This window comes from Meles meles, chromosome 18 (genome assembly GCF_922984935.1).
Source record: "Meles meles chromosome 18, mMelMel3.1 paternal haplotype, whole genome shotgun sequence".
In the NCBI taxonomy this organism is placed as follows: Eukaryota; Metazoa; Chordata; class Mammalia; order Carnivora; family Mustelidae; genus Meles; species Meles meles.
Genome location: NC_060083.1, coordinates 45,632,383 through 45,655,899, shown reverse-complemented (window position 1 = coordinate 45,655,899; position 23,517 = coordinate 45,632,383). Strand labels below are relative to the sequence as shown.

Genomic DNA, 23,517 nt, shown 5'->3' with positions numbered 1-23,517 from the left:
CATGACCAGAGTGGAAGGCAGAGGCCTAACTGACTGAGCCACCCAGGCGCCCCAAGACCTGAGTCTGAATCCCAGTACTTGCTTGCATGAACTCTGTGACTTTGGGCAAGTTATTTGGCTTCTCTGAGCCTCAGTCCCCTCCTCTATAGAGTAGGAAGTGCTTAGCCAGGGTGCTCCGTGACGGTTATGGACCTCTATCATCCCACGGGGGATGTTCCCCATGTTCTGAGGTCTTGAGAGAAGAAATTCCAGCTCTTCAGGATCCTGAGGCCTTGACTTAGTACCTGCTACTTAGAAGGTGATGTGCTAGGTGCTGGAAAGGCAAAAAGAAATATGATCTTACCTTTTTTCTCAAGTGGCCCATACTCTGGGGAGGCGAAACGTAAGCCTTGAGAAAGCCAAATCCCAGCCCAATCCAACTGCCCTAGAGACAATATAAGGTTGATCAAGAGTGACAGCAAGGGGGGGGTGGAGGCAAGAGGATCTCTGTCTTGGGGTGACTGTGGAGGTGGTCTTTCTGCTCAGAGTCCATTGTCTAATCACAAAGTGCTTGCTCTGATCTAATCTTTTAATACTCATTCATTTCACCCAACAAATACTCATTAAGTCTTTTCGTTGTTGTTCCAGGTACTCTGCTGGGAGGAGATGTGCGGTTTCTGCACTCAAGAAGCTTGCAGTTTAGAGGAAGAAATGGACACTGACCCTATAATGCCACAAATAGGTGCATATTTCCAAGTCGTTATCAGGGTCAGTTAAAACGTATATAACAAGGGGAATCAATTTAGCTAAAGAACCAAGGAAGGGCATTTTCAGAAAGTGATATTTAATTGAGTTCTATGGATGAGTAAGAGCTAGCTAGACAAAGAGAAGGAGGGAGGGGAGCATTCCAGAAAAAAAAAACAAAACAAAACAAAAAAACAAACCAAAACAAAGCCCAGCCTGTGCAAAGGCCCTGAGGAGCAAAGGGCACACAGTTCAAGGCCATAAGGGAAAGGCAGCTAGAAGAAGAGAGGTGAGGTGGTCAGGGACCAGATTATGTACATAGAAGCTTCTAGGTTGTTTATTTGCTTTTTTCCCAAGTATGAAGGAAGGACCGGCTGCAGCAAATCCCCTGGGGTACTTATTAAAAATGAATATTTGTGGGCCCCATCCCCACTGAAAAAGGTATTTGTAAGTATCCTAAAGTTGGGAAGCCACTTTTCCGGGTCAGATACAGATTTCAGTGACTAACTGGAAAAGTTTGAAGCCCTCCTCCTATTAGATTTGTGTTCCAAAAGGGTCACTCTGGCTTTGGAAGGGCCCTGGGATGGAGGCAGGAATGGACCTGTCACAGAAGCAGCTAGTGTCTCAGGCCAGGGATGATTTGGTTTCGACCAAGTTGGGTTGAGGAGTGGTGGGGGGAGTGGAGTGGACTGATTCATGAGATATTTCGTAGGAACAACCTTTAAAATTCATTACAGAAGGGCGCCTGGGTGGCTCAGTGGGTTGGGCCGCTGCCTTTGGCTCAGGTCATGATCTCGGGGTCCTGAGATCAAGTCCCGCATCGTGCTCTCTGCTCGGCAGCGAGCCTGCTTCCCCCTCTCTCTCTCTCTGCCTGCCTCTCTGTTTACTTGTGATCTCTCTCTGTCAAATAAATAAATAAAATCTTTAAAAAAAATTCATTACAGAAATATTTATTTCATTTGCTTTTTCTGATCATTGCAAAATTTCAGATATACACAAAGATGAAGAAAGTAAAAGGTAAATATTTTGGTATATATTCTTTTAGGCTTTTAAATATACGTATGTATTCAGACATTTGAATCTAATTTGTTGTTTACAATAATGGAACAATTCTGTAATACCCGATTTTCAAGAAAACAATGGATCATGAACATCTTTCAGGTCCATACAGACGTATATATGGTCTGGATGGTATCCTGCTGAGTGGGCGTACACTAGTTTATTTGCCAATCTCCTCCTGATGACTATTCACGTTGTTTCCAACTTTTCCAACATCGTTATAAACAACCTCTTTCCGTCTACACTTATCTTTGAACACAATGCTTATTTCCTTAGGATCAATTTTTGTTAGTGAAATGACTGGGTCATTGACAAACTGTCTAGGTTTAATCCCATATATATGTTCATACTGGCTCTAAGGGGAGTTGTAGAGGAGGATGGCATCAGTCAGGAACCGGAAGTCTTCCTTTGGAAGGCCCTGAGCTGTTACAGCCATACTCCGGCCTTTCCAGTCTTTTCTTTCCCTGGCATGGATGCAGTGTGTGCGGTGGCATCTGGTGGCTTCAGGACCAGCCCCAGCCATCCGACCCCAGTCCGGCCCCCTAGGTGGGGCCTTCCGCGGCCCTCCCAGTCCCTAGGAATCCATCCCTAGTTGCCCTCCCCCATCGCGAGAGGACGTGTTAGGGAGAAGCTTAGGCAGGCAACGATTGCACCATCCACGGTTTGAAAGGAAGTCGAGGAAACGCAGGGAGGAAAGTCGAGCGTCCCAAAGGCCAGGGCCCAGCAGCCGGACCAGGTCCCCCGAAGCGCTCCTTCCACCACTCCTCGCGCGGCTCGGACCTCTGGCCTTTCACCCCCTCCCCAGCCCGGCCCTTCGACGAGTGCCGGCCCTTTAAGAAGCTGTCACGGCGGCGCTGCTGGCCCCGCCCGGCGGGGAGGGCCGAGAGGGAGGGGAGGAGTTGGTGGTGGCTGAAGCTAGGGCGGGCGGGGAAGGGGGGGGGGGGTCTGGTTCTATTTTTAGCTCCGGGTCGGGTCACGTGACGGGAATGACGTCTCCGAATGTTGTTGTTGGTGGCGGCGGCGAGCGGAGCCGGAGGAGCCGCCGCAAAGATGGAGGAGCCGTCGAGGAGGCGCTGCCGCTGCTGCCGCCGCCGCTGCTGCCGCCGCCGCCCGCGAAGCCGGAGCTCGAGCCGCAGGGGGTGAGCGCGCCGCACCAGCCCAGATCCCATCTTCCCCCGGTCCCCGCGACGCGAGGCGGCGCCGCCTCCTCCTGCCGTCGCTGCCCGCGGGCTCCCCGCGCGCGCGCTCCCGCGCCCCCCTTGCTTCCTCCGGGAGCTCGGTACCAGCCGGCGCCCCCCGAGAGCATCGCCAGCCCGGGAGCCGGGCCTCGGGGTATTGCGCGCGCCCCTCCACGCCCCTCCGGTGCAGGGGCGCGTTCCCTGCAGGTGAGGGAGGGGCCCGCCTTCCCCTGACCCGCACCCACAAACGGCCAGGAGCCCGGCGGGGGCTGCCTGATTTGCCCCTTCCCGGGCCGCGCGTGTTGCGTTGCAGCGCGATCTGAGCCCTGCACCCGGATTCTGTACAGACCCCTCTTCGCTGGACACTCCTTTCTTGGTACTCTGAGGTGAGGGGCGCTGCCCACCCCACAGCGCTTCCACCCGGACCTAAGAACGCATCCTCGATTTTGTGTCCTTGACTTATGTGCGTGAGGAGGGGGCCTGCGGGCCCACCTTACTTCTTTTTCCCATTATTCTTACCCCTTCCCCGGTGAGGCGTTACTGCGTTTGCTCCCGCCCTCTTCTCCGTCTGACACCCTGGAGCCAGGGAGAGGTGAAAGCTCCCCTCCTTCCTATCTGGGGTGGATGCCCCCCATTTTTAATCCTGGGTCCCTGTCTCATAAAGGCAGGGACACTGCTTGTGCCTTTCAACTTGAGGGAGGCTGTTTCCCTACCTCGCCCTTCTCTGTGGGGGGTGGGGGGGAGAAGGGGGTGATGAACGCAGGCTGGGCGATAAGTAATTAATTTGGGAGTCTGGTTGTTGAGGGGAGAGGGAGAAGTGGGGAAGGTGGGTGTGCCCCATTTGGGGGAAGAGGTGACCACCTGATGCCCCCACTGTTGGCCTTCTGAAACGACCTGTGTCCCCAAGAGGAAGGGTAGCAGCTGCAGTTACTTTTGAGGGGGTGCTCAAGAGACCCACCACTCCTGACGGTGACCACTGTGCTTCTGGGACCTGGAATTCGTTTTGGTGTTTGGGGGTGATGATGGTGATGATTGGGGTCACCTGGGAGGGGAGGAACGTGCCAGATGGGAGGAACAAAAGGAGGCAGAGGTTGGGAGATCCAGGAGTCTTGGCCAGAGGTGCTCCTGACTGGACTGCCCTGCAGGAGTGGAGCCCCGGGGGGGGGGGGGGGGGGGGCTGGGGTGGTGGGTCCTGGCCTGGGCTGATTTGGGTTCAGAGGACAGAGGTAGAGAGGGTCCTTGATCCGAGTTCCAGGCACCAGGGTCCCTGAGATGAGGGGGGTAAGTTGAGAGGCTGGGCTGGGCTGGGCTGGTGGGTGAGCCATGTTGGGGGCTTCTCCCTTCTTCATTCCAGTCTTCTTTCCTTCCTCTCCCTCCTAAACACAAAGCTTGGACAATCGTAGTTTGCCCCTGCCTCTTTTGAATCTTCTCTTTGCTGTGTCTCCCCTTGGAGTTAAATCTGACCTGTTTTGACAGGGCAGGTAGGGGTCTCTCTGAGTTAGAGGGGTGGGCCCCCAGTATCCCCACTCTGTCCGGTATGCGTGTCCGGGATCAGAGAGACACGTACCAGGTGCAAGTTACTTGGGGGCAAGGCTGGAGGACATGTTTTCCCTGTGCCAGCCTTCCCTTCCTCCCCAGTATATCCTCCGGAGTAGCTGGGCCGCGGAGTAATGGGGGTGGGGGGGGGTATCACATGCCCCACCCACTCCAAGTAGCTGCAGAAACAAAGGTTTGCTTTTCCTTCCCTAGGGGTGGCATCCTAGCCCAGTGTTTGGAAATGTGGCCTGGGGATGGGGGTGGGGGGTGTAGTTTGTGTCTCTCCATAAGGGGGAGGGGGATCAGCTTTCGGAGCTTGGGGGGAGTGCAGTCGGTGCCGAAGTACCAGCTGCTCTTTAATAATTAATTCTTCCTACTCACATCCCTTTGAGGAGGGATGTCTGGAAGACAGCATCAGGCTCAGCCAGCCTGCTAGAGGACGCACTCCTGGAGGGGGGGGGGGGGAGACTGCGAGGGGGGGCGGTTCTTGGCATTTTTGGAGCACTGTCGCTTGCTCATGAATGAAAACCTGATGCAGCCCATGAGGGGGCCTATTGTAGTCGACTTTGGCTAATTAAACTTTCTCTGCCTTTCTTCTCCCCTACCCCACCTCACCCCAGCCCCCGCCCCAGCCCTTTTTTGAATGGGGACCCTGTCTGGTAGTACTGGAGAGGGGGTATGGGTCTGCCTGAGGTTTTAGGGCAAACAGACCCGGTCTTTGCCCTCTGCCTCCACCTCCTCCCTCCCTCCCCTTTCACTCCCCCCCCCCCTTTTTTTTCTAGAAATAGCAGCCTCCTCCATCTGGCTTGTGCAGATGCCTGGAGCTGCGTCTGAGCAGACAAACAGAAATGGGCCGATTGCAAAAATGAATTTGTCAGCCTGGTGCCTTTTTTCCTTTCCTGTTCTCTCCCTGTTCCCTTAGTTTGGGGCCTGGACATCCAAGTCAGCACCCCCTCCTGGCTCTGATAGTCCTAGGCTACTGGTGGCCCCGCCTGGGAGGGGTACCAGGTAGTGGAAGCTCTTGGGCTGGGAAAGTGATCTGCTCTGATCCCAGGCAGGAGGGGTTGAGATGAGAGGTCTTTTGTGCCTTGGGATGGGATATGTGGGTTTGCAGCTCTCTAATGAGGTCTTTGTAACAGATCTCCGATTCTGGGCAATCTCAGTTCCCAGGGTTTGGTTCAGATGGCTCCCCAGGCCATCTGTGACCTGGGGAGGGGACCCCAGGCTGCAGTGCTCAGGGCTGGGGAGAAAGCTGCCTGGTGGTGCTGGAGTCCAGGTTCCAGAGAGGACCTCGGAGGGACACCTGACTCCCCAGGAATGCTGAGGGAGTTTTTCAGGGACAGATACCTGCGGGGCAGCACTGTGAACTTGTGGCCTTTGGGTCCTTACGCTGCTGCATGTCTCCCTTACTTGTCTGCCCTTCTCCTCCCACTGTCTGCCAGAGTTTTTATTACTCACAAATGGGGTGGGGGGGGTTTGCCCTGCCCCCACCCCGTGTCTAGCCGTGAGCTTGTAGGGGGAGATGTACCCAGTTTCCTACATTCCATGCCATCGTGGCTGGAGGTCTGACCACGAGAGCCAATGGGATGGGGACTGGGCTCTGGGGGGTCTGCCTGCTTAGGAGTCATGGAAGCCAGGCTGCTCACTGGTTTGGCATCTACGTTGCTCTCATCCAGCAGTGACATGGCCCTTGGCCCCTGAATGCCCACGGAGACCCTCCTATAACTGTAGGCAACAGCGGAGTTTTTGCAGCAGAGTAGGCACCAGATAACCAGGTTTAACCCTGTCCTTTTCCCCCCTTCATGCCCCACCCCAGACAAGAATCTGTGCCTGTCCTGATCAGGCAGCGAACTCTGCTTTGTCTCCCAGAGAGGCCCCTGTTCATTCAGGAGGCCTGATAGAGGTGTTGGCAGACACCCTGTGCTGTGGGGCAAATGGGGGGCCCAGGGGTCCTGCTGTGTCCTACAGAGCGAGGAGGAGCAGTGGCCTAATTGAATCCCAAGCCAAATAGAGTTCTAGGAGCCCCTCCCTTCCTCTTCTCTGTGGGGGGTGGTGAAGATGATGGAGGGGGCGTCAGAGTTGATCTTAACTTCCATTTTTGTACCATTGAGGCTCTGCCCCTTCTCAGTGCCCTGCTGTGGAGGCGCCTTTCACTAAGATGGGCTGGGCCACTCAGGCTGCTGGGAATCGTGGGAATTTCTGAACCTGTGTTCCCCAGCCCACGGGAAAGGGTGTGAGCAGGACTGGGCGCCAGCCCTGGGGTGGGCACGGGCTGAGCCGCCTGCCCACGCAGGCCCTGCCAGGGCACCGACAGCCCCACCTGCCACATTCCTGAGCTTGGCCTGCGCAGCCTCTTTTGTCCTTGCCCCATACCTGTGCCTGCCAGGAGCAATTCAGCCCCTTCTCTCTGCCTCCTCCTAACTCCCCATCTGAGTGCACCTTTCTCTGCCACAGAGGCCCAACCTTGTGGGTGAAAGCAGGGGGCAGCAGGCCTAGGAAGGCTTGAGGTCTTCCGTGCATGCACACGTGTGTGTGTGTGTGTGTGTGTGTGTTCGTGTTCCTGTGTCCCAGCCATGCCTGACTCCCTAGGTACTGGCTCCAAATGGACAGCACTCCTGGGAATCCTTGATGAGAATGCAAGGCATAACAATAGTGAATCCTGCCAGGAAGTGGGGCTTTTGGGGGTTGGGGAGAGAGCTGATTGCCCCTCCCCAGCTGGGGGGGCAGAGGGCTTACACATCTCACTCCTTTTGGCCTCACCTGATCACTCCTGCTACCTCACTTTATCACTGGGTTTTGGAGGGCCTGCCTTCATCTAGAAGAGAATGAATGAGGTCATGTCTGGGGTGGATCACGGGCTGTTTAGGGATGGGCCCAGGTGGGTTCAGGCGTAGCGTCTGAGGCTGGAAGGCTAACCATGGGGCCAGAGGGAGGCGAGGAGCTGGAGGAGTGGGACAGGTTGGCAAACTCACGGTCCTGTAATACTGGGATATCCCCCACTACTGTACTGGTCTGGGCAGACACACCGTTGACACCTTTGTACAAACTGGGAAAAGGTGTCCTTTATTCTGGGTGGTCTCAGCCTGGATGACCCATGGCTTGGCAGGCAAAGCCAAGGCTGGTGTTCAGACCTCCTTGCACAGGGCACTATCTGTCCGACACCCGCAAAGCCATGGGCTTGGGCCCTGGACCCCAGTCCGGGGAGTGCTGGATGTGGGGTGCATGTCTCTGCCTTTCCAAATTCCTGGAAACAGCATGGGTTGTGGATAGAAGAGAGGCGGTTACCTTCTTCCCTGGACTCGATGTTGAATGGGGGAAACCAAGACAGAAGCCTATCACAGTTCCCAGCAGGACTTAGGGAGGAGGGAGAAAGTGGCACTCCGCCTGAGGGTCCCCACCCAGGCAGCTGGGGCTGGGAGAGCAGTGTCTCCCTTACCTTCTGCCCCGGACTCCAGCCCCGCATCTTCCCGGGACTCCAGCCCCGCATCTTCCACAGCCCCAGACAAGAGTTCAAATCTCCCTGTGCTTTTCTCCTTTCGTGGACACCCACGTCCCATGTCAGGCACCCAAGCCGGTCTGGAAGGCCTTCCCACCTGGCAGTGGACACTGTCACCTGAAAGGGAGTTTGGGTGTGGCTCCTGTAGCTGTTTCCCTTTCCTTGAGTGCCGGTAGCCTCACAGTTAGAGAAGAAGCCAGGGTCTGGCTAGTGCTGCTGCTTTCTGCTGCCCCCCACGCCCCCCCTCCCCCAGCCTGGGACAGGTGTCCCTCTTCTCTTCCCCAAGTGTAACCCAAAAAGCCCCGAGGTTTCCTTCTACTCTCTCAGATTCCCGAGCTGGGGGCCTCTAACCCTGCTCCATCTCTCCCTAGGGATGCCGTTCTGAGTGCCTGACTGCCTCACCCTGAAGGATGGCCTCTGATGGGCAGTAGAGGCCAGCAGCCCCGGGCTCCTGTCCCGTCCGTCTGTCTGTTACCGTCTGTCTCTCTTGACATCACCGCAGCTCCACCCCTTCCCATCCCAGCCCCCAACGCCAGCTTCCTGTGGGCCCAGAGCCGGCATGAACTCTCCCACCGAGTCGGGTAAGAGCTGGGAGGCCAGAGAAGGGCACCCTGGGGTGGTTTTGGCTTCAGGGGGCTGGGTGAGTTTCTAGCCCAGGCCAGCTGATCATCGGGGTCTGAGCTGTACGGGAACGAGGGGGTCAGGACTGGAGAAGCATTTCCAGAAAAGGAACGAGGCAAACCTGAAGTGACTGACCTGAGGGGTAGAGCTGGAAACGTGGTCTGACAGTCCAGCCTGGCCCTAGGAGGACACGGGTCCGACTTGGTCCCCATGCCTGCTGTCTTGTCTTGGCGGCCTGCTGTCCTGGTGCTGCCCTGCCCCGTTTGCCACTACAGGCAGGCCTGAGAGGGGATATGTGTCCCTGAATGTCTCTGGGCCAGCCGGGGATGATGTTGGAAGGTTTCCTACAATAGCTGAATGCAGCTTCCTTTTTGTGGTGCTTCTCATCCCGGTGGAGTTTGTCTCCGTTCCATGCTTTTTTCTTAGGGGAGGGTTTGCAGGGCCTTTGGCCTCGGCCTTTGCTGGGGTGTGTGGTACTGGGATGGAGGGTGCGATGTCACGTTGATGGAGGAGTCTTGGCTCTCTCCTTTGAATCTGGGTGGACTGCTCCTTCTCTCCTTGGGCACTGGACTGGGGTCCCCAGGCTTGGATCTGGGGACTTTGACTCTGTGATGTCCTGTTCCCCTCTGTTCCTAGGAGGCTGCCTCGTGCTGCCAGAAATAGTCCATGGGTGGGACTCCAGGCGGCTTTATGTATGGGTGGGTCTGGGTGTATGCCCGTGAGGATGTGTCCAAGTGGCCTGAGCCGGACCCTCAGGAGTTTCCCAGGAGGGTCATGGGTCAGTGTGGTCAGAGTAATAACTGCCTTCTCTCCCTGGCTGTCTTCTTGTGCACAGTCTTAGAGGGCCAGAGTCTATCTTGTTCCGCTTAAACCCCCCACGGCCCAGCCTAAGCCCCCACGTCTCTTTCTGGAGGGGTAGAGGGATATTTCCCCTTCTTTTAGGGATAAGAGAACTAGGACCTGGAGATGAAAACCCATTTGCAGGATGGAAGTGGCATCGGCGGGGGTGGGGGGTGTGAAGCCAGGCTGCCTCCCATCTCATTGCTTCTCAGCAGTTTCCTGCACCTGATGCTCTCCCTTGGGGGGACCCGGTGTGGCAGAGGTCCTGACAAGGCTCCTGGAAGTTCCAGTAGACTCAGGGAAGCTGGGAGTTGGTGGGATTGTTTGTTTGGTCAAGGTTATGCCCCCTCCCCTTTGTCTCTCCCGCAGGACATCCTCAGGGCACGGCTGCAGGCAGCGTAGGGTGTCAGCTGGTGAGGGCTGGGCCCTCAACACTCCCCAGGTCAGCTTTGCCCAGGGAACCCCCTCCTGCAGTGTGTACATCCCCCCTCCCCCGCCTCTGTCCTTGTCTTCATTCAACCTGGAGGGGCTGTGGCTAGGAGTTAGACAAGGAGAGGTGCTGGGGGACTCCAGGGCTTGGGGGGACGGGCGGTCAAGCTCTGACCTCCTCCTTCCTCCTCTGAGGCTGGGCTGGCCAAGGGAAGGAAGAGGCCTGGTGGGTTCTCCCCAGTCCCTCGCCCCCGCCCCTCCTGGACACTGGCCGTCATGCCAATGGCTTGTTTCCTCTGAGCTACTGTGCTGATCTATCTAGGGCCACCTACAGTCACACTGAGCCTGGGTCAGACTGTGGGCCAAGGGAACAAAAACTGCCCAGAGGCATCTAATGATGACTTGGGAAGGACATTTCCCAGCTTTGGGATTTTAATCCCTGAATAGTGAAAGGCTACAACAATCCACCTTGGCTAGATGAGGCCACTAGGTTGCCTTTCCAGATGCTGGTGCTCCAAGTTCCTCTTGCAGCCACTTCGGCCAGGGCTGGTGAGAGTATGGTGGTAGATGGAAGCGGCGGGGGGTTGGGGGGGCGGTCCACCCGCGGCTGGGGAGCCAGGCCAGGAGGGCGCCCCCCCCGTCCCCCCCCCCCCCGTCCCCCCCCCCGTCCCCCCCCATCCCCCCCCATCCCCCCCCCCCCCGGGAGTGAGGCTTGTAGACAGAGCTGGTCTCATCTCCTGCCTGGCTTTCCAGCTCCCCCCAGCAGGGGGAGATGCTGTCTTCTCGTGTTTGGGAAGGAGGGCGAGGAGGAGGGGGCCAGATACTGGGAACTGCATTTTAGGCCTGCAGAGAGGCCTGGGGGCTGGGATCCTTGCTTGGGGGCAAACCCCAGAGGCTCTTCCCACCCAGTTTTCCTGGGGCTCTGGGGCTTCCTCTCCTCGTGGAGGATGAGCTGCTCTGGGCCAGGGAGAAGGCCGGCTTCCACACAGCTCTCCTTTTTGAGGGGCCCAACACCTGCTGTTCCCAGAGCTCAGAGTGGCATCTGGGCTGGGGCTGCCGGTGCCCGGCGCCTGGCACCAGCCCGCGGTCCACGTGCCTTTGGACACCACAGAAGGAAGATGAAACCGTAGCCGGGCAGATGGGTTTTGACTTCGCTATGGATACCCTGACGGGAGCCCTGGGAAGAGCGTGGGGCCCTGGGGCTGGGGTTGGGGGGGCTGGGAGTGATGAGAGTGGGTCATCCCCAGGACCTGGCCGCCCTTGGCCCGGAGCACGTCGCACCCTCTCCTGCATCCCTGAGACTGGCTCCCCTGTCCTCAGGCCACGGAACAGCGCCCTTCCCTGGCTCCCTCCAGCTCTCTCAGTGTGGGAGCTTTCCGGCTGGCAAGTGCCTGAGTATCTCCAACACGCCCAGCCCGGAGCTCAGCCTGTGGGGAAACAGAAGAAAAATAGAAGATGGTCCATCCCTGCCCGCCTAGCAAACGCGTCAGTGAGAGAGCAGGTCTCGGGTGAGGGGCGGCAGGCGGGGAGAGAAGTGTACTTCTGGGGCTCCCCCCTCCTCCCCAGGGAGTGGGAGCTGACTGACTGACCTCTGGGCTGGGCTGCACACCAGCATTTGACCTGATTTGCCTCTTTTGCAGTCTTGGGAGTACAGGCGGAGGCCACTGATGGGGCTGCCTCTGCTTCCCTGAGGAGGCTGCTGCCCGCTGTCTGGCTTCTCCTCATGCCAAAGGGGGCTCAAGGAGGGAGCTTTCTTTCTTTTTCTGGAACTGGTCATTTCTGCTCCCCTCCATGGGATTGAAGGACAGACAGAACCTGCCCCCTGTCGGGGCTCGGACTGGCCAGGCTGGAGGAGCTGGCGTGGGCCCCGGGCCCTGGGAGCTAGGCCTGCTCTGATCTCTGCCCTGTCCTCTGTGCCATTGCCCAGGAGGGAGGGCAAGAGCAAGGGCCAGTTCGGCCGGCGACAAAGCCCCAGGAGGCGGCGGCCAGGTTCCTTAGCCCCAGCGTGGGAGGGAAGACAAGCTTCATGACAACACCGGCCTGCCCAGCACCTCCCAGCACGCTCCATACTTTCTCTCCTTCCCTTTCCCAGGAAGGAGGGAGAGAAAGCGGCTGCCCCCTTTGGGTGACCAGAGAAACTGGGGCATGGGTGTGGGGTGGAGCCAGGAACCTCGGCGTCCTGCCTCCCAGCCTCGGGCTCAGGCTCTGCCTCCGAGCCCCCGGGGACGGCAGGCAGCCAGCCCTGAGGAGGAGAAAGTGGGTCAGTGCGGGCGTGGGCCGGGGGGTCTGGGAAGTGGACTCCTGGCATCCCGTCTCCGCTTAGGTGCCCCCTGGTGCACCTGTGCTCCCTGGAGACTGGGATCTGCTCCGCCCTCCTCTTCCCGCTTCATCAGTCGAAAGTCCCATTGAAGGCTCAGATGGGATAGTCAGAGGCAGGGTCAGCCCTGAGGGGATGTGAAAGAGGCCAAAGTAGGTGTTCACGTTTTTCCAGGACTGGGTTTCAGATGACAGGGTTCAGCCAACACCTGGCACAGAACCTGGCACCTGGCGGCTCCCGGGCGGTGCCAACGGGCTCCAGCATGATGGGCCTCCAAAGGCAGGAGAAAACTGGAGGGCAGGCAGGCCTGATGGCTCGGGGGCCCTGGGACAGCCGGCACCCCCTGCTCTATCCAGGGTGCTCCTGAGCCAGCCCTTGGATTTGTAATGGGCACGAAGAAGACTTGCTTTCTTCTATTAGGTCAGGGCCTTCCCCCAACCTTTTGTACCCAGGAAATGGGAGCCTAGAAGAGCTCAAGAAGCCAGCTTTGGGCTCTTCGCCTCCTCTATCTTTAGAGGGTTAAGAGGCCCGAGGCCAGCCTCTAGGAAGGGAATGAGGTCATTGTGGCTTGGAGGGGGTGGTGCTCGCTCCCAGTGGAGCCCACGCACCCTGTGCTTCGTGGGTGCTCTGGAAGATTTGTGGGATGACCCTTGGGAGAGCTGGATGGATTGGGACGGAGAAGACAAATGAACCGCAGAGAGAGTCTATAAAGCAGGGAGGATTGAGGTTAGACATTAAGAGGACCTTGTATCACTTGAATCTCAAAGGAAAAGAAGACATTTGTCCCCACCCCAGGTCTTGTCTCTAATTCCCCTGGAGGATTCTGGGAAGTGCATAGAGGATTATCTGGCTGTCTGGCACTTTGCTTCCCACCTCGTGCTATTACCGGAAGTCCTGACAGTGCTGGGACCTGCCCTGAGCCCCAGGCTCTGACCACCTCTGGGTGCTCAATTCCCTGGGTGCTCCTGTCTTCCCTTAGCAGGGAGTTCTTTTTCCTTGGGTTTTTGGCTGCTCCGGGTTTGGGGGGCCCTGCTTTGGAGTTACTGTAGCTGATGACTTCTCCTCCAGAACAGGGCTCCCCTACCATACTCTTATGTGCCTGGGGCAGGCAGAGAGAGCCGGGACAGGGCTAGCCAGCCCTTCTGGTTGCTCCCAGCGTGGGTGGGTGGAGTCCTGAGCTGGGAGGGGCTGCTGCCTCCGGCTTTCTGGGGCCGTCTTGAGTCTGCTGCCCATCACCCCGCTGGGGGGACCTTGGTCTTCCCTTCTCTTCCTCTTCAGAGAGTCTGGTCGGCCAGGATGAGGATGGAGCGGGAGGTCGTGAATGAGGTCCCAGGCCTACCCCTGGGATGTCTCTCAACTCCAAACCCCACAGGGAGCACTGCTCCATCACCATTTTTCTAGAGTCTACTGTGGCAGAGAAGCTGAGGCTTTGGATCTTTGTTCAGATTCTGTTTCCCATCCCCCACCTCAATGTACATCTTATCATAGAATATCGGCTAGTCCAGGGCCTGGGAAAGGCCACTTCCGTCACCTCCCCTGTCCCCGTGCTCCCATCACCTGCCCCTTTGCTGTCCTCTCTGCCTGGCTGGAGCCGGCTGGGAAGATGGGCCGCGGGCGCCATGGCTACTGTGTCCTTGGTTGGCCAGCTCCTCCAGGGCTCCCGACAGGAGGGTGAGGTCATCCAGTCCAGGGAGAGGACAGGTGTCCCTGGCTCCATGCCTAGAGTCGGGGGCAAGGAGGGGCCAGGAGGGGGCTCTAAAATAGCAACCGTGACATCAGGAAGGGGGGAGGGGGACCCAGACCCAGGAATAACCAGGCTATTAAAAGGCTCCAGTGAGGTCAGGGGGCCAAGTGGGATCTCTGTACCAGTGGGAGGCACAACCTGAGGAGGAGGGACGAGCCAGCAGTGGGCAGGGTAGGCGGGCATCACCGGTCCTCGTGGGGCCCTAGCCCAAGGTCCCATCAGGGCCCTAGGAGCATGGGCTGCTGTGCCAGGCCTGGAGCTGGGAGGGAAGGGCTGGCTCTTATCAGCTTCCTGAGTTCTTAGAGGGGCTCCAGCCTCATGCCTGTGTCTCCTGGGGTGCTGGGGGTCATCGTACCTGTTCATGGAAACCCTGGGGCAGCTTCATGTGTTCCTTTGTGTAGGAGGCAGTGGGCTATGGTGGTTAGCACTCAGACTGGAGCCTCAGACATCTCAGCCATACCATTTAAGCAGCTGTATGACCTAGAGTGAGTGACTGCATCTCTCTGCCTCAGTTTCCCCACCTGCACCTATCTCCTGAGGTCATCGTGCAGAGTAAATGAGGTGATGTATGTGCTGTTGCTAGCGTCGCCCCTGGTACGTTGCCAGGGAGGAGCTGTGTGTGCTCCCACAGTGGGCAGGTGCTCCCCGGTCCCCTTCCATAGTGAGGGCCAAGGCCTATCCGGGAAGACTGCCTCTGCTCCCTGGATGGCAGCTGAGCAGCCCCTGGAAGTGACACCCTTCCAGGGGGTAGGGGTAGAGGGAGCTGCCATTCAGCTGCTGCCCAGGGGTCTCCCTTCTGGCTGAGGGGGTGGGTAGGCACCCTCCAGCTCTGAGGGAAGACGGAAGTCAAATCAACTCCCATCCTGCTGGTAGGAGGGCTCCAGGGAAGATGTGAGGGTAGGGCAAGTGGCCCCGTCTGCCACGCTCTCCCAGACCCTTCTGGTTTCTTTACCTGCTCTGATGGCGAGAGGGAATGTGGAAATCGAATCTGGCGTTTGGGTCTCCGGCCCCTCACCTGCCAAGAATAGTGCCCGAGCCGGTCCCAGACACATGGGTACTCTGGCCTGTGCCCTTCCCCGGCCCAGCCTCCGGCCACCCGGCTCTGTGGCCTTGGCCCTGAGTGCGGGCCCTCCCCTGGCCCCCATCCCCCTGCCTGGCGCTTCCTCCTGGGGTGGAACGCGCCTCCCCCCCACTGGGGCCTCCGCCAGCCCGGGCTCCTGGGCTCCTGGCAGCCGGCCGGCGGCTCCCTGAGCATGCTCCACCTATTTATAGACAGGGCCCTCCCCCAACTGCTATTTCAGTCTCCTGCCAGCTGCCGGCGGCTCATTCGGGAAGGAGGAGCAGGGAGCCAGGCCCAGAGCTGTCACCCAGGGCTGGGAGGGAACACAGAGAGCCCGCCTGCCTGCTGAGCTCCCCTTCCTGTCCCCTGAGTGCTCAGCCATATAGCCTGGCTCCTGGGAGCTGGGCAAGGCCCATGGTCTGATGCCCCTCTAGCGGAGAGCCGGGCCTGTAGCTCTGGGACCTCTTGGCTCCTCCTGCTGCCCAGAGTGCCCAGGCCGGATGAGGCGCCTCCCCATTGCCCGGGTCCCAGCGGCAGTGGCCTGGGGGAGCCCCTGAGCAGCGAGGGCCCCGCCCGACCACCTTTCCTTTTGGCCAACTCGCGCCTCCAGCGGCCCCCTCCCGCCTCCGGCGGCCCCTTCCCTGGCATGCTGCTGGTGCCCAAGGCTCAGGGGCTCGTGGAGATGCTGCAGACCATCTATGAGACAGAATCCTGTTTCTCAGCAGATGGGATGTCAGGCCGGGAACCAGCCTTGGAAATCCTGCCTCGGACCCCTCTACACGGCATCCCTGTGGCAGGTGAGTGCCTCGGTGTCCCCGCCTGCCCTCTGCCGTCATGCATCCTTGTCCCGGGGGCCAAGCGTCTGGCTCTAAGCATCGCCCAGCTGGGGTCCTGCCTGGATCTTTGTGGAGGGTTTTGCGGAGAAGATGGGCGGTCGGGGGAGTTGGACTTCCTGAGGTGGGCTCCGCGGCTCTCCCCGGCCCGACCCTACCTTCCCGCCGTGCCCTCCAGCCGCACTGTGCTGCATTCGCGAGTCTCTCTGGTCTCCGGCAGGGTCGGCATAAGCTGCTGGGGGCCGTGGATCACTGGAGGATCCTGGCCTAGTTGGCACTGTGGTCGGAGGGGAGGAAGTGGGTCAGTGACCTGCCTCCCAGGGGCCCGCTCCCCAGGTCCGGGCAAGGGAATAAGCCGTAACTGAGGGTCCACAAGACTAAAGTGACCCCAGCTTCTCTGGCTGGGTTCTTGGGGGAGCATGTGGCTTCTGCAAGTCCCCCAGTCAGGAGTTCCTGGGGAATCAGATGTGATGCAGGGTGTTAGGTAGGGTTCGGTAGGGTTAGGTAGAGGCTATGTGGTGGGGTTAGGTAGAGGCTGGCAGCTGGCATGTTGGGGGTCCTGGCTCCCTTAGCTTCCTTATCGCTCTGTCCCTCAGGGCTTGGTTTCATCCCATCTCGTGACGGCAAAGGAGTGTTACTCTGGTTCATTTGGGCTTGAGGACCCCTTGGTCCTGCCACCTTCTCAACAGGGACTCTTGGCTCTTGGCTGGGGGTGGGGTCCCCAGAGCTGGGCCACTCCCTCCCTCCCTCCCAGGAACCTGTTGGTAGCATCAGGCCGTTCTGGCACAGCCTTCCTACCGGGCCGGCACCGCGAGATGCTTCTTTTAGGGAGGGGCCTGCTGGACCCTTGCCCGCTTGGCCCCTCCTGGCAGTGGCTTGGCACTTGGGTGTGGGTGTCTGTGTGCCTGTGTACTGTGCGCCTGTCTTGGCCTCCGGATACGTGGGTGTGGGTCCCAAGCTTTGAATTGGGAGGTGGGAACCGTGTGTCTCTGCAGGTGCCTATGATTGGCTCTAAGCTGTCCAGGGATAATGTTGCAGCTGGACTAAGATACGTCAGAGGACAGATGTTTTGGGAAGTTTTGGAAAATCCTTGGAATAAGGCCTGCCCTCTGCCTGGGCAGTGATGACCATAGAGTCTCCTAGGGTAGGGGCCTAACCTTAGGAGCCAGCCCTGCAGGGTGCCCACACAGGCCCCTGGGATGGGGGCCTAACCTTGGGGGCCGGCCATGCGGGGGACCGACACCGTCCCCTGGGAGGAAATGTAAACCCAGAGCTCTAGCCCTGGTCTGGTGGAGTCAGCAGCTCTCAGTGCCTGTGGACCCCTGCCTGGAAGCCTCTGAGAGCTGGTCCCCCGGAGGGCAGAGGACTTGACGGGCAGCTCTCCCCCATCATGCACATTTCGGTCCACACCTCCTGCCCTTTTCCCCTGCTGTCCCTTGCCTCCCAGCAGCGGCTGGCAGTTGGTCTGAAGTTGCCTCCTCAGCATGTTCTCTTACCTTCTTTCAAATTAGACCCCCAAACCCTCACAGGCTGGAGCCCTGCTGTTCTTGTCCCTTCCCTAAGGCTGCCTGTCCTTGCATAGACCTCCTCTGGGCCAGCCCTCTCTCCAGATCCCGTGTCCTCCCGCCACACACACGCACACGCACGCACTGCATAGCTTTCTGATCGGTGGTGTGGTCCATGCCGGCAGGAGGGAGGTGTGAGTCACCTCAGCGGCTCGGGGAGAGGGCTAAGAATGTTTCCCCTGCGCAGCTCTGATGCTGTGTTTGTGACGCGGCTGGGGACAGATATAGGCCTGGAGCTCGGTTGCCCTGTGTGTTTTTTTTTTTTTTTTTTTTTTTTTTGGACTCTGGAATGTAAATAGATGTTTCAAATAGAAACGCTTTAACCTTTGGGTTAAAAAAAAAAATCCACCCCGGATAAACACGGCCATGAGGGCCCAGGCAGCCCGGTGTTCCCCCCCCCCCGCCCCCCTGCTCCCGCCCGCCTCCTCTCCTCATCTCTTGATCAGTCTCCAAACAGGAGGCCGAAGCCTATGGCTAGAAAAGCAGGTGTACAGGAAGGCTTCTTGGGCAGTATGTGTCGCCCGGCCTCCCTGGCCGGAGAGGCTGGGGAATGGGGCTTTCCAGAGTGGCTGTCTGCTCCACCAGCACGTCTTTGGAACTCTGTTTTGGGGCCATCCTTTGCTCCCTGAGCTGTCTGTTGCTGTCTGTGCAACGGCCGTCGTGTAGCAGTGCCTGGTGCATGGAGAAATGAAGGTTGCTTTGAAGGGGCTGGTGTCCAGGGCTGAGGTCAGGATTCCTGGGTTCTACTCTGGGGCTTGGCCATCTGGGTGAGCAGACAGATATGCTGAGTTGCCCCAGTGGGTGAGCCAGAGCCTTGGCAGGGGGGTAGCCCACGGGGGCTACAGGGCGCTCTGTGCCATCCCTGCTTGATGAGGGGAACCAGGTGCCGCTTTCTTCTAGCCCCATAGGGATCTTCCTTGACGGATGGGATCTCTGCCGGGCTTTTCTGCAACAGCCCACCATGCAGCAGGCACCCCCATCATTCAGGCCTCGTTGTGGCTTGGGGAGCCTCGGGACTCGAGCTCCTGTGTGGGATTCCCCAGGACACAGTGGTGGGGGAGCCCGTGTTTCCTGTGGGCCCTGGACTCCCCTGTGGACCGGATTGGGCAGCGCTGATTCAGGCATCGTGCAAGAATTTAGGAACAGACATGGAAGAGGAGTCTCCTTGCCCCAGTGAGGGAGGGTGTGAGTCCTGCTTGTGCCAGGAAAGGAGGCTGTGAATGCTGGGAAGTGCCATGGCTTTTGGGTTCGGTATTGGGTTTTCCCTTGGATACTCTTGCTCATGTTCTTGGGGCCATTCCAAGCTTGGCTGGGTGTGTGGGCGTGTAGGTGGAGGGGTGTGGGGAAAGTAGGAAGGGTGAGACTCAGGTGGGAAGGGAACTAATAATGTCCTAAGCCACGAGCGTATCAGGGGCTTTCCTTACCTTGTCTCTTTTAGGAAGGTTTTATTAGCCATGTTGTACAACTGAGAAGGATCAGAGAGGTTAAGGAACTTGCCCAAGGTCACAGGGTAAGTGACAGCTGGGATTCGGATTCAGGTCCACACAATTGTTCCTTTGTGTATGTTTTTGAGAGGTGGCCCTTCTTCTGGGGAGGGGATACATCTTCATGCTGGAGCACGTGGCTTTGCCCTTGGGGCATGGGCTCGATTTCAGTCCTGACTGGCCCCTTGGGTTGGGTGCCCTTTGTAGTACACAGTCTGCATGACCTGTCTTTGTGCCGCCTGAGTGTGAGCATCTCTGGAATAGAGACCAGTGTGGCTCTGTGTGAGGGGGTGGGGGCCTCCTGAGCTCTCAGAGAGGAGACTTTGTTTTCTGTGAACAAGGGGGACCCCTTGGTCAGCGCTGTCCCTCCTTGCAGGGATTTCAGGGGAGAAGGGGCCTCGGACGCGAAGTTGAACACTCCATCCTGATCAGACCAGCTCCCCTGCCCCCATCCCCTTTTCTTATGTTTGAGACCCTCAGCTGTCCCTTCCCTGCTGTACAGCTGCCAGACAGGAAATCAGATTAACTGTGTCCACACACACAGCTGTAACAGCTGTCAGGTTGGCAGCAGAAGTGAGTGCAGCCTGCCCGCCTGGGGACACCATGAGAAAGAAAGTTCTCAAACTTTCAGTTGCATCAGAATTACTGATTTTACATATACTGAATTTATATATTAAAGTGCAGAGCTCCAAGCCTGGCCCCCCCATCTCTTGAAGGGTTCGGATTCCGTAGGGCAGCCCAGGAACCAGCATTTTGGACATATGTTCAGTGACTCTGCTGTGAGTAGACTCAGACCATGCTAGGGGTAAGGGCTGTGTGGACAGAAGTCGGGCGGACACGGTCTTGGGACCTCAGAACCTGCCAGTGCATGTCACCAGCAGCCCTGGAAGGCCTGGGCAGGCTCTGTGGCTCCTTGGAGCGGGGTGGACTGCAGAGGGAGGAAGGCTGTTGCCCCAGTCAGAGGCACACCCAGCCACCAGCAGCCTGGCGGCCTGCAGAGGGAGGGTGTCTTGAGACGCTGGGCAGTAGGTGTCTAAACCCCAGCTGGGGGGCGGATTATGGCAAGTGGCCAGGTGACCAGGTGGGCAGGGTGCCCTGCTGGAGGCTCAGGGCTGAGTTGCACTTGGGGAGTGGAAGCAGAACCCCTGGCCTAGGGCCCCTACTGTCCACTCAGGTGTGGAGTGAACAGTCCCACCAACATCTGCCGCCTTTGAATGGGTAGTGTGCCTTTTAGCTGCCTCTAGCCGGGCACCCCAGTGTTCGCCGGAAATGTCTGGGCTGGGAGAAGTGAGTCCATTTCTCCTCCAGATAGCAGCCGAGGTCAGTGAGTAACTCTCTCTTCCTCAGCAAGACACTTCGTGCCTTCCAGCAGGCCTCCGCACCCACCGGCTTGAGGTCCTTCAGACACATCATCTGCCTCAAGGTTTCCGGGGGTTCGAACCACCCAGCCCCCTTTTCCCCTGTGCTCCTGGGCCCCGTGTGCTGGGGGCCTAATGGATGCCCTCTCTAGATCCCTGCATCCTTAATGCAGGGTTTGGCTCCTCTCTTCAGCTCTCATTAAATGTGGGAGCAGCCATCATGGTTTCTCCTGGTGGTTTTTTTGTTTTTTGTTTTTTGTTTGTTTGTTTTATTTTTTTTATTTGAAGGCTGTTAGAGAGAAGACCCTGTGGAAGCCCTGGGTCCTCTGCCTCCTTTCCAGATGATGTGGGACAAACCTCTTCTTTCTTTCTTTCTTTTTTTTTAAGATTTTATTTATTTATTTGACAGAGAGAGAGAGATCAAAAGTAGGCAGAGAGGTAGGCAGAGAGAGAAGGGGAAGCAGGCTCCCTGCTGATCCCAGGACCCTGAGATCATGACCTGAATGGAAGGCAGAGGCTTTAACCCACTGAACCACCCAGGCGCCGCAGGGACAAACCTCTTTCATTGTGGCCCCCCTGGCCTCTGTTGGTTTGGGAAGCCGAGTTGCTGATCAGCAGGCCCTTCCCGCACAGACGTTCTAAGAGACTCTGAAGTTAATTGCACTTCGCTTCTGCCTTTCAGGAAGAGGGGCCCAGGAAGATGTGGGATGGTGCTGGAGAGAGAGCTGGCACAGGGAGGCTGAAGACCAGAGAAGACTTTCTGACCGCTTGGGGTTGGGGCTCAAGGGAGCCACACTTGTGCGCATCTGTGCTAAATAATGCTTCTGAGGGACCGGAGGGAGGCCTTGGCCTGTGGGCTGTGCCGCAGAGGACGGGGCAGCCCTTCTGGGAGGTAGCGAGGCAGGACAGACAGCCTGGATGTGCTGTGGTCAGGGGCAGGCTGTTCCCAGAGATCCCTGCTCGAGCGCAGGGATCTAGCTGTGGGCCACCCCAGGGTGTGTTGTGTGGGGCGCGCGGGCCGGGCTTTCATCAGGACCACAGAGCGACCTTGGAGCGATCTGAAACCAGAGAGCTAAGGCCTCCCTCTGGCTTGGAGTAGTTCTAAGTATTTTTTTTTTTAAGATTTTATTTATTTCGGGGGGGCATACAAGTGGGAGGAGGGGCAGAGGGAGTGGGAAAGGGTCAAGCAAACTCGCTGCTGAGCAGGGAGCCCGATGTGGGGGCTCTATCCCAGGAGCCGGAGGTCACGACCCGAGCCGAAGGTGCCCCCAGGTGCCCTGAGTTCTAAGTATTTTCTCTCCCGAACTTGAGAAACATTCTGAGAAGTGGTCCAGACTGCCAGCAGGGTCTGGGACACACACAGATAGCAGGAACCATTAGTAATCGCCCTGACCAGCTACCCCTGAGATCTTCCTGGGCCTGGGGCCAGGCTCCCCTGGGAGTCCTTTCCTGAGCCTAAGAGCTCTGGGAGGAAGGTGCTGGTCTCACTCCCGTTTCACAGATGCCCGCCCAGAGCGCAGAGAGGGGCTCAGGGCCTTGCGCTAGGAAGTGGCGCAGCCTGACCTGTACCTGGGCGTTCTCTTACTCCAGGGCCATGGCTCTTAACCATCACGTGGTGTGTGTGAGCTTGCGTTACGTGAGGAACTGCGAAAATTGCTAGGTGAGAGTCCTCCCCAGCTCGCGCATGGGGAAATACTGTCTGAATTGTGGTAGAACCTGTTGAGCCTAAATTGGGCTCCCTAGTCACGTAAGAGCCCAGAAATAGATCATGGGAAACCGTCCTTGGTGGGGAGGGGTCATCAGCGTCACGGGGAGGAGTGAGAGATGCTGTTCCCTGCCTCCTTCCAAGATCCTCAAGGCCAAGGAAGGGACAAGTTCCTTTTCCCATTCTCCAGAGGGACAGAACGAGGGCGTTGGACATTGAAGGAAGCTGGGGACCGCCCAGCCTGCCGAGGGAGCTCCTCGGGGCTCAGGTGCCAGGGGAAGGCACTGCCTTCCGGGTGGGCTGGCAGCGTGCTGCTCTCTAGAGGGCCTGGTTCCATGGGCTGTCTGGTGCAGAGGGCCTGGGTTGCCCTGCGGTGGAGTCAGGCTGCTTAGCTAAGTGTTAAGAGGGCGTGAGTCCCCACTGCATAGCCGGGATCTTCTGCACAGTGGCCCAAGAGGTTTGGTTTCTTCGTCTGTGCACAGAGGGTCCCAAGGCAGGTGATCGCAAAGGCCTTTTTCATCCTCTCCCCTCTTCAGCAGGGTAGTTCCTTTGACCGAGGTCTTATCTGCAGAGGCCTCGTTTTTGTTTTTTGTTTTTTTTTTTCCCCTTTGTAGACTTTCCAAATAGCTCAGTGTACCCCTGGCTCTTACTCTGCGTACCCTGGGTCCCTTCCTTCTGCCCTGGCCCTCTGTGGCTGGTGGCTCCAGGGAGCAGGGTCTTTTAAGAGCCAAGCGTTAAGCTGTTTTGGCCTGTGGGGCAGGTCTACACACTGGCTGGCCCTTTCATCTCGGGCTTCTCCAGGAGTGGGTCAGAAGGCACCAGTCTCCCTGTTGCCAGGGTTTGGGTCACAGGGATTCTGGAACTGGGGATTTCTGCACTCGAGGGCTCAGAGCTGGGGCATGGCTTACGGGTGTGTTCCGAGCAGGGGCAAGGCTTGGCCTTGTCCTCCGGCAGCCAGATGTGTTTTTTATTTTGAACTCTTATTCCTAAAGCTGTTGCTAAAACCTGCTGCTCACATTCCAGAGCTCCTGCCTGCTTGGAGGCTGCGTCCCTTTGTCTGGACAGTCTTTTTAGTCTAAGGCTGTGCTGGTGGGCATCCCAGAGGTTGTCTCGCCAGCACCTGCCTTCTCTCCACCTAGGAGCCAGCCTATCTATCCCTGGGTGTGCTGCCCCAAAGACTCTGCGGCGGGAGCCCCCCTGGGCTGGTGGGGCTCATGGAGAGGTTGGGGGGGGGCAAGCATCCTCACTAAGGTTTTGGCACCTCCCAGGTGGGCCCACGAGGCTGGGTAGGGCAGCCCCTCACGGGCAGAGCCTGGTATGCGTGAGGCCACTCCAGAAATACACCGCCCTGCCCACTCACCTACCTCGGCTAGGGCTTCTCGGTGGAGGCAGCGTGAGTCAGTCTTGCAGAAGGCCGGAGGATGGGATGATATTGGCACGTTCTCCTAAGGCTGCTGCTCCCAGGAGGAAGGGTCAGAGTCCTGCGGGAGCAGAGTCTGGAGGAGGGTAGACTTGGACCCTTGTTGCATCTTCCCCTCTCTGGGAGGTGACTGTGTTGGCCATCTGACT

At 58.2% G+C, this 23,517-nt stretch overlaps 1 protein-coding gene across 8 annotated transcripts in view; it reads left to right on the top strand.

Annotated features, from left to right (window-relative positions):
• Positions 1-2,761: 2,761 nt before the first annotated feature.
• The window catches only part of HDAC5 (histone deacetylase 5), a 37,242-nt gene continuing 16,486 nt past the window's right edge, over positions 2,762-23,517 (top strand). Inside the window, exons 1-4 of one of the 8 annotated variants that reach the window (XM_045984400.1) lie at positions 2,762-2,921; positions 8,364-8,573; positions 14,345-14,504; positions 15,729-15,800. In XM_045984400.1, coding sequence (XP_045840356.1) covers positions 15,734-15,800 — 67 coding nt within the window. In that variant the 5' untranslated portion in view covers positions 2,762-2,921; positions 8,364-8,573; positions 14,345-14,504; positions 15,729-15,733. Of the gene's footprint in view, positions 2,922-8,363; positions 8,574-14,344; positions 14,505-15,725; positions 15,801-18,839; positions 18,912-21,833; positions 21,904-23,517 lie in introns of those variants that run through there. The other 7 variants (XM_045984397.1, XM_045984396.1, XM_045984399.1 and 4 more) reach the window with 7 other exon arrangements.